Source organism: Pipra filicauda, unplaced genomic scaffold, assembly GCF_003945595.2.
Source record: "Pipra filicauda isolate LSUMZ 115617 unplaced genomic scaffold, ASM394559v2 scaffold33_size4404698_pilon, whole genome shotgun sequence".
In the NCBI taxonomy this organism is placed as follows: domain Eukaryota; kingdom Metazoa; phylum Chordata; class Aves; order Passeriformes; family Pipridae; genus Pipra; species Pipra filicauda.
Window position 1 is genome coordinate 4,046,888 of NW_024104465.1, and position 9,874 is coordinate 4,056,761.

General features: G+C 57.3%; 1 protein-coding gene across 2 annotated transcripts in view; it reads right to left on the reverse strand.

Annotated features, from left to right (window-relative positions):
• Nucleotides 1-3,865: 3,865 nt before the first annotated feature.
• Nucleotides 3,866-9,874, reverse strand: part of FAM222A (family with sequence similarity 222 member A) — a 31,024-nt gene continuing 25,015 nt past the window's right edge. For both annotated transcript variants that reach the window (XM_027711258.2, XM_027711257.2), the window contains one exon: nucleotides 3,866-6,658. In XM_027711258.2, coding sequence (XP_027567059.1) covers nucleotides 5,451-6,658 — 1,208 coding nt within the window. In that variant the 3' untranslated portion in view covers nucleotides 3,866-5,450. The remainder of the gene's footprint in view (nucleotides 6,659-9,874) is intronic.

The window sequence follows — 9,874 nt, forward strand, 5'->3', positions numbered from 1 at the left end:
TTGACTGATTCCAGCTGGGAGAGCCGCGCTGCCGGCACGTCCTGGGGAGGGATGGAGGAGCCAACTGCAGCCTGTGCTGTGCCGAGCCATGGGCAGTGAGTGGCCACCCATCACACTGAGCTCAGGTGCTGTACACGGATTTGCAGGGCCTTGGTGTGCAGGTGCAGCGCACGGATGGGATGTGCAGGTGGAGTGCACGGATGGGATGTGCAGGTGGAGCGCACGGATGGGATGTGCAGATGCAGCTCACGGTTGCGGTGCGGGGCCGGGGCTGCGCGGCCGCCGCTCCACTGGAGGGCACCACACACCGCGCGATGCGGGACCGGCCGCGGCGGCAGCGCGGGGAGCCCGGGCTGGTCCCGACCTGCACCCGGCGGGCAGGCGGGGGAACTGGGTATCCGGGGTGGGGGAGTGGAACCGGGGCGGGGGAACTGGGTGTCCGGGGTGGGGGAGTGGAACCGGGAACAAACCGGTGCTCCCCATCCCCTCCCCATCTCATCCCTACCCTATCCCATCCCCGTGAATCCCCATCCCATCCATCACCCCTCTGTAACTCCTTTCCTTCTCATCTAATACCCGCGTGCAGCGGGGGGTGCGCTTTCCTATAACAACTGGACGTTGTGCAGCTGTGAAGGAGCGATTTAAGTGGGAAAGTGACATGGTGGCAGAGACCATGGCCAGGGCCTTGGGGGCAGCCCGGCTCGCTCAGCAAATGCTTTAGCAGCAATGGGGACACTTCATCTTCAAATGTGATGAGTCGCTGTCAGCGTTAACGGCACCGTCTCCGTTTAAATGTGATTTACATACATCTCTCATATTGTGGTTTAAGTATTTCCCCAGGGTGAGGGATGAATATGTTTCATTATCACTCCTTGGGAGAGGCGGAGGTGGCAGCTCCCGCTGCATAATCAAATGAGGAGCTGAGCTGCTCCCCTTCCAGGCCAATTCTTGGGTAAAAATGATAAACTTGGCTTTCACCTGGCTGGGTGGCTACAGGTCCAGTGGCCAGTCCTGGCTGGGCCATGTGGTGTGGCTGAAGGAGCCCTGGAAGAGGACTCAGCCATCTGGCGTGCTGGAGATGGGCTCACCACTGCAGCTGCCCCGGGCTGCAGCACCAGACATGGGATTTTCCGGTAAAATTAGATATAAACCAATTTTTCCCCCTCCTGTGCAAATCCTGATGTCACAAAGCTGAGGGGCTGCATGTGAGTGTGCTTTAAAAGGATTTGGGATGTGGGAAGGGTGGCTGTCACTGTGCCCCAGCACCCTGAGCCATCACCCTGCAGTGGCTGGGTGGGGATGGGGACACTGCGGCCACCACAGTGACATCCCAGCACAGGACACCTCTGCCACCTTCAGGGCTGCAGGATTCGAGTTTAGCCCTTTTACCCCCTGCCCCACCAAGCCCCGAGCTGTTGCACCCTCAGCTGGGGTGGGCGGGGGCACCCCGGGGGCCAGCGAACTGGGGGTGCTCGGTCCTGGCCCCCTCCCACCCCTCCCCTCCCCGCCCTGCCAGGGATGACAAACCCAACAAAGGGAAGAGAAAAGCACTTGTCATCCAGAATGCGGAGCGCGGAAGCAAATTTATTTTTAGATAAATCTAAAGCTTAATTTGTGAAGCTAATATCAATCAAAATGAGAGATGGGGTTTTTTAAGTCCTTTTGCAGCCGTGCAATTTATACTGCTTGTCTCTCCTCCTCGATCCCAAACAGCAAAGGCAGCCACTAAGTTTAATATCAGCCTCATGCACACCTGCCTTAGAAATTATTATTATTATTATTGCAATTATTATTATTATTTGAATAGGAAGATGTTTGCAGACCAGGAAGAGCATCGTTTCCCTCGGCACGTTCCCACAGCGCTCATGGGGAGCTGCGCCCCACAGGAATGGGAGGGTGATGGGTTGTGGTGGCTTTGCCCTGGGTGCTGGGGTGCACCTCGGTGGTCCCTGCCCCATCTCCCAGGAGCGTCTGTCACATTTTAAGTCCCCATGTGCTCACCTGTGCCCGCCAGGGCCGGCACTGCAGCAGTCCTGGCTGGAGGCAGGAGCCACCAAGGAGGGACCCATTTATTCTGCATTCCACAGCTGAAGTCTCCCGGTACGCACTGAAATCCTCCTCCAAAGGAGTGATCTGAGGGGAGAATTAACCTGCTAAATAATACAAACCCCGCGCACCTCCTAATGAAATGTAATGACTTGGAGACCTGCAAGATGGATCGCGCCGTCGCTCGCAGCCGCTCGCCCTGATTTATGGCGAGCTGGGAAATCTGATGGAGGCAGCGCTAATGAATCCCCCTCCCACGGGCACCGCTGGTGGAGCAAAGTTTCTCCCGGAGCCCCCAGTGAAGCTCCGTGTACCCCGGCCTCAAGAGGGCCCCCCCTTCGGCGCTGGGGGACCCCCAGGGAGGGGCTACCCAGCACAGAGGGACCCGCCAGCCCCGCCACGCTCCAGCCTCACATTCCTTTGATGTGGCATCTTTTTAATGACAAAGATCTGAGTGAAGATCTTCCTCCAGACGGACTAATTTTAACACGCAGGCAGGCAGTGGCACCCCCCATCAGTAACATTAACCTCTGTGAAAATTTCCTTTTGTCCCAATTTCTCTTTGTTCCCTGGATCGGCTGTCAGCCGCTCGCAGCCGGTGACGGAGCGGTCCCCTCCCGCCACGCCATAAATATCGGCGCCGCCGTTACGGCGGGTGAGCAAACAAGACAAATGGAGCCGCCGTCCCCGGCTGCAGCCACAGCCACGGGGTAGCTCCAAGTGCATGGCTGTGTGACCATCCCTGTCCTTGTCCCCATCCCATCCCATCCCTATTCCTCTCTTATCTCCATCCCCACCCTGTCCTCATCCCTGTCCCCATCCTCATCCCCTTCCCCATTCCCATCCCATCCTATCCCTGTCCCTGTCTCCATCCCAACCCCATCCGCATCCCTGTCCCATCCCCATCCCTATCCCTGTCTCATACTCATTCCATCCCATCCCCATCCCTGCCCATGTTCCATTCTCATCCCTGTCCTCATCCCATCTCCATCCTAATCTCCATCCCCGTATCTGTACCTACCCTCATTCCCATTCCACTCCATTCCCTCCCGTCCCATCTCATCTCATCTCATCTCATCTCATCCCATCCCATCCCATCCCATCCCATCCCATCCCATCCCATCCCTGTGCCCTCCCAGCCATGCAAGGAGGACAACTGAGCCCTTCCCACCCTCAGCCCCCTCTCTGGCTGGGATAAGGACAAGCTGCATGTCACTGCCACAGGTCATGGGGTCAGGGAGACACATCCACAGCCCAGAGCTATTGGGGACTTCATACTGTTATCCTAATGCAACTGGCTCACTGTTGGGGCTGGAAAGCTGCTGACAGGCAGAGCAGGGGTGGTCTGATTTAGAGGAGAGCAGCCCCCCAGCCAGAGCAGGGCTCTTGGAGAGCCCCCATCCCACCTGGGCACCAGGAATGCTCCTGCCAGGGGGGAAACTCAGTGGAAACTCACCAGGGATGACAGAAGGCAGCGGAGGTGCCACCACCGCACCAGTGATGGTGGCGGGAGGGGGACACGGTACCTGATCCCAGTGCCACCACTGGGGCCTCGGGGTGGCGAGGGCCGAACATCCCAGAGCATCCCACGCGCGCACGTGAGGCCGCAGCCCTAATCCCCAGGGATCTGGGCCACGTGCCCTGTTGGGTGCGAGGCGGAGGCTGGCACCGGGGACTGATTAATGGCTCAGTGTCGTTAACAGGTTATTTATAGGTGCTCCTCCATGCCCTAAAAATCTGCAGGGAGCAGGGAGGGGTCCCGGCTCTGGGGGGGCCCAGGGGAGGCCACAGCAAAAGCAAAGAGACTCCAGAGCACACATCCAGCGAGATCCTGGTTTTACTTTGGGAAAAACACCATCCGGACACACGGCTTGCGGGTTTTGTGTTGGTTTTTTTTTTTCTTTTTTACCTTTTTTTTTTTCCATTTGTTTTCTCATTTTTAAAACAATATAGTGCAGCCAGCACTTCTCACAGTAGAATATAATGGTCAATTTTAGTATAAAAAAAAAACATTCTCAGAGATTTGTAAATGCACTTAGTGCTTGAACAGGCTTTCAGGGATACAGTACCTCTTTTCCGAGCACAATCACCTTGGGTTTCATCGGGATATTATTCTTCTTTTACCTTTAAACATCAAAACACTTTGTATTTAGTGGTGAGGAGCCTTTTTTAAATGAACAAATCTATTAAACATGGAATTACACAGAGTGAATAACGGACCATAATGAGCATTTTGGAATTGTTTGGGGTTTTTTTTTAAAAAAAAAGAGAAAAAAAGGAGGTATGTGAGTGCCCTGGTACCATGGTCACCTCTAACCCAGAACCAAGGTAGAACTGACAGTAAGGGGGAGAAATAAAACAGCCTGGAAGTGTGAGAGCCGGGGGGTTCCAGGGGGAGAGAGGGTCCTGAACCTCCTGGTTGAGTGGGATTAGGAGCCGGTGGCCACCGCCGGGCCGGGTGAGAGGAGGAGGATGAGGAGGAAGAGGGGTGGGAGGAGACTCTGTAGCAGCCAACACGTAGATGTACAGCCTAGTCAACTAAAAAAAAAAATTAAAAAAAAAAAAACCAAAAAAAACCCAAAAAAATCTGTTCAAGTTTTCAAGTGTTTTTCTTAAATAGCCTCCAGACTGTCCCCAGTTATTAGCTTTAATCAAAGCAGTGCAAGTTACGGACTTCAGCTACAGGTCAGGTGGCAGCTCCCTGCGGCCACACGCCGGCCACACACCGGGCTGGGACCGGCCACCACTGGGCTGGGACTACTCACCATGGAGCCTCCTGGCAACCACTGGGCTGGGACCGGCCACCACCGGGCTGGGACTGGCCACCATGGAGCCTCCCGGCCACCACTGGGCTGGCACCGGCCACTGTGGAGCTTCCTGGCCATGGCTGGGCTGGGACCAGCCACCATGGAGCCTCCTGGCCACCACTGGGCTAGGGCTGGCTACCACAGAGCCTCCTGGCCACCACTGGGCTAGGACTGGCTACCATGGAGCCTCCTGGCCACAGCTGGGCCGGGACCCACCATGAAGCCTCCTGGCCAGCCACGGCACAGGGCTCTGTCCCGCACGGACCCGGCGCTGCCAGTGCGTGGCAGAGCCTCCCCTCCCTGGATAGCAGCAACTCGTAGCAATTCCCTGTTCACATTCGTGGAGATAAAATGATTTCTGAGCTATATAGACAAGCAGTCCTTCAGCCTCGGCTTCCAGCAGGTCGCAGGTGTATCCAGTTTGGGGACCCCGGTGAAATGCCAGTGTCCCAGGAGCCCTTTAGGCAGCCGACCTCGTGTCCCCCTCCCTGTCCCCCCGCCCTCGCTTCCGCGGTCCAGTACCGGCACAGTGCCGGAGGGGAGCGCGGCTCGTGCCAAAGTCCTCGCCCTGGGTTTGGGAAGAGCAGCATCGGTCCCTTATCTGTAGACGGGCAGGCGGATGTGGGCGTGCTGGTGGTCCAAGAGCCTTGGCACAGACACGGTCTCGTAGCCCTTGCCCAGCATCTGTTCCTTGATGCAGGGCGGGTGGATGTCGTTGATGAGATACTCCAGGGACTGGAGGCTGCTGCTGAGGATGGAGGTATTGCAGAGCGTCTTGCTGGGCAGCCCCTCAGCCGGGGGCACCCCCAGCTCACGGGGCCCGGCCCCCAACTCCGGCGGGTTGTAACAGTCACTGTTGGGGGTCACCAGGATGCTGTTCCAAGGGGGAGCGAAGTACTGCCCCACTGAGAAGTTGCCGTGCATGCAGTTCAAGGGGGACGAGCTCACCTTCTCAGCCGCACCGCCCAGGCCGTAGGGGCGCGAGGCGCCCGCGCACGTCTCGGGGGACTTGCTGAGGGCCCCCCCACCGCCGCTGCCCCCGCTGTACATTCGCAGGTGCTGCTGCTGCTGCTTCTGCTGCCAGACCAGGTAGTCCATGCCCTCGGGGTAGACGCCTGCCTTGGGTCCCAGGGCAGCGGCCGGGTTGGAGCCCAGTGCCAGGTCGGCGCCCTTGCGGCACTCGGGCAGGACGGTGCCGGCGTAGGCGGTGCCGAAGGCGCCGTGCTTGGCTGGGCTGGGGTGGGCGGCCACGACGGCCGGGCAGCCCGGCTGGGCACCCTGCGCCTGGCACTGCTGATTGATCTGGTAGATGATGCTCTGGATGGAGGGCAGGTTGGAGGGTGGCAGGGCCAGGCTCCTGCCCGCCAGCGGCAGCACCGAGGCCGCCACCGTCACGTTGGGCACAGGACCCTCCAGCTGCTTCTGGCTGCCGTGGTAGCTCAGCTGCCCGGCGCAGGAGGGACCTGGAGCTAAAGTGCTTGAGGCGGGGTAGGGAGCGACGCCCACCTGGGCGGGCGAGAGCTTAGTCCGCTTCCCCTCCGAGTTCTTCACCACGCTTTTGCTGGAGGCTTTGACGATGGCCAGCAGACCCTGGTAGCCGCCGGCGTGCAGGGGGTAGGGGCTGTACCGCTGCCCTGTGGTGTCGTAGCCATTGACCGTCCGGTTAAGGTGCTTGTGCTGGGGGACCCTGATGTTGGTGGGGAAGATCTTGATGGTCAGTGGGCTGTTGGCCACCTTCTGTGCGTAGGCGTCCAGCTCGGCGGGGCTGGGGTAGCGCGGGGAATGCATCGGTGCCACCGTCTCACCTGCGGGGGCAAAGGGTAGGGTGAATCTGGCGTTGCTGGGACGAAGGGACCTGGCACCCCTGCACCCACCACCCCCCCACCGGATCCCACTCGCTCCCGGCAGAAACCAGGTCACGGCACCAACCTGCCCCCTCCTGCTGACGGAGTCACTTGTAAGTGGCCTAAAATAAACTCGGTGTGGAGAATGGAAATGTCACTTTACCCAACGGGGGAATCTTTCTCCGAGATTGGATTTAAACTACATTATACAAGCAATTTCATGGGTGCTTTGCGCTGCTACGAGAACCTCACCAAAAATGGAAAAGCATTGCATTTACCAGCCATAAATCAGCAGTTCCTATAATGAGCACAAAAATGTCACTTTTATGCAATTTTACAGATGAACAAAACTGGTGAAATTAACTGTGGTAACCTACTGGAGTCAGCAAAAGCCACTGCAGAAAAAAAAATTATATATGTATATAGTTTTGTTCCTTTCAAACTCTTTCCTGAGCAAGTTTCTGCCATTCTGGTGTGAAAACTCATTTGTCGTTCCCATTATACTTTCATTTGGAGTTTATCTTGAGTATCCAATGAGCCACCAACTGTGAAAATGATTAAATCTACAAAATCTATCTAATAGATGGAATAAATTAGGTGTTTAAAATCTACACACACACACAGAAGCACATGCACGTACACGTCGGCACATGGGAATGATGGTTCCCAGCTGGTCCCCAAACTCCCAGCCCTGCCAAGGGATGTCTGTGGCACACCAGGAATGCCAGACCTGGTGCCTGCTCAGAGGAAGGTTTTGCAAGGTGGAGATGGTCAAATTGGGGGGTTGGGGCTGGCAGCCCCCACCAAGGAGACCCAGCCCTCCCAGGAACCCTTTTTGAGGATCCCGGGGTGTGCAGACCCCCGTATCTGGGGGCAGGGGACTGCAGCCTCCCTGCTGGGGAGTACTGTGCTCCCGATCCACCAGGACCAGCGATTCCTGATGCCACCACGTGCTGGGTGGCAAAGTCACCACAGAAGAGCTGCACCACTGGGTGCATTTCGCACCCCAACAAAGGCATTTCCTGTCCCAGTCCTGTTCCGAGTGATGTTTCCATGGCTGTGGCATGCTCAGATGAAACAGGCACTGTGTTAAAACCAGGATTCAGGGGAGGGGGGCATTTGCAGCCGTAGGGCACCACGTCACCCCCCAGCATCAGAGAGGTGTTTGTGGGGGAGGCAGCAGCGATGCCATGGGCTCTCTCCAAGCTCTCCATGCTCTCTGTTCTCTCCAAGCTCTCCATGCTCCCCATGCTCTCCAAGCTCTCCATGCTCTCTATTCTCTCTAAGCTCTCCATCAGCGCAGTAATTGAACAGGCAGGACGCAGTGCCTGCGCCAGCCATTCCCCCCATTAAGCTGATGTTATGGGCTTTTTACAGGTGTCTTAAATAGACACTGTTATTAACGAGTGTATTAAGCCAATTAAAACCAGTGCCTTTGAGTAGGATTTAATGGAGCTGCCGGGAGACAGGAGGGCACAGCAACAGCAGCTCCCTCTGGCAGAACACGTGCGGGTGTGTGGCATTGGCCCTGCCAGGGACATCCCGGGCACCAACTGGGCAGCCTCTGGAAAACTCTGGCACACCTGCAGAGCAGCTGGTGAGGCGCGTGGGCACATGTGAGTGTGCATGGTGGGTTCTGCGGGGCACGGGCACCCCCCAAGCCAGCGAGTGCATTGGGCTGTGAGCAGGACTACCCTGCCCAGTGGCACGGCATGGCATGGCACAGAATGGCATGGCACGGCATGGCACGGCACGGAATGGAACGGCGCAGCACCAGCAGAGCACAGCACGGCATGGTGAGCCACGCACATCTGCATTCCCCTTCATGCTGGCACCGCTGTCCTTGGAGGTGGCAGCATCGTGAATACTCAATTAACACGACACTAATTAGCTGGTGACACTTGCAGAATCCCTAATGAGTACATTCCAGGGAAATGCTCCTTTCCAAGGAAAAATATTAAAAAACAAGGGGCTGTTGCTGAAGGGAGTGAGGCGCCGGTGTCACTGCGGCTCCCCGGCACATGTCACCAAAGCCCCGTCCCCAAGCACTGGGGCTGCAGGTGACACTTTTGGGATGGCCCTGTGCAGCCCCCTGGCACTGCCCACTGCTGTAGTCCTGGTGAGCCAAGCCTGGCCAAGGGCATCCCACCCGCCACCCCCAGTGCCGGTGTGTGCCCGGCTGGAGGGAGCCCTCAGCCGCCTTTGTCACCTCTTTGCACCAGCTGGGTTGGATGTGACAAGCCACCAATTCGGTGTGTTGTCACATATCAGGGTGACGCACCGAACCCCCGCCGGGAAAATTACAGAGAGGCCGATTTCCCGGCGGCTGCCGGCACGGCGGCGGCGGCGGCGGCGCTCCCGCTCTCCGCAGTAATTACTGCTTTCCAACGGGCTGTAATTACTGCGAGATGCAAACTCGCCCGAGCCACCGCGTCACCCGTCAGGCACAGCCAGCCCTGACACAGCCACTCACCGCCGCGTTTGTCCCCCTCGCCCACCTCCTCTTGAACTCGGACCATCGGAGCCGACACGCCAGGGCTGAGTGGGATGTGCCACAGACCGCCGGGGGCCGACACACGCCACCCCCATGGCTCTTGCCATCCCTAAACCAAATCCAGCCACTGGCAGCAACAAGCATCCACCAACAGCTTCTCCCAGATGTTCTGCTGCCTCCCAGCTCCCTCCCTCACTGGCATTCCCACGGGATGAGTCCAGCACTCCCCAGGCTCCCAGCTCCCCCTCCCTCCCTGACCTGCTCTATTTTTCCAGCCTGCACTCAATAACAGCTAAATAATTGAATCTGCTCAGCAGCCAAAGATTTGGTTTGAATTTTATTGGAATTTTAAATTGTTTTGTTTCTTCAGTATTTTATTACTGTAAATGGAAAATGCATCGCCCGCAGTAATAATCCAATGGCTTTTTATATTACTCCGAGCTTCTGCTCGGAGCATTATTGGAAAGCCAGGCGGAGAGGAGACCCCGGCTAATGGCAGCACGGGCTTATGAGATTATGCCTCCAGCTAAACAACTTTTTACTTTAGCAAATTGGCCACCAAACCCGGCCCGAGCCACAGATGTAAATCCCAGACCCCGCTGGTGCTGCGATCTGGAATAAATCTCGGTTTATGGATCAGGGAGCTCCGGCCCTGCTGTGCCTGGAACAGTGGGTCAGTGCAA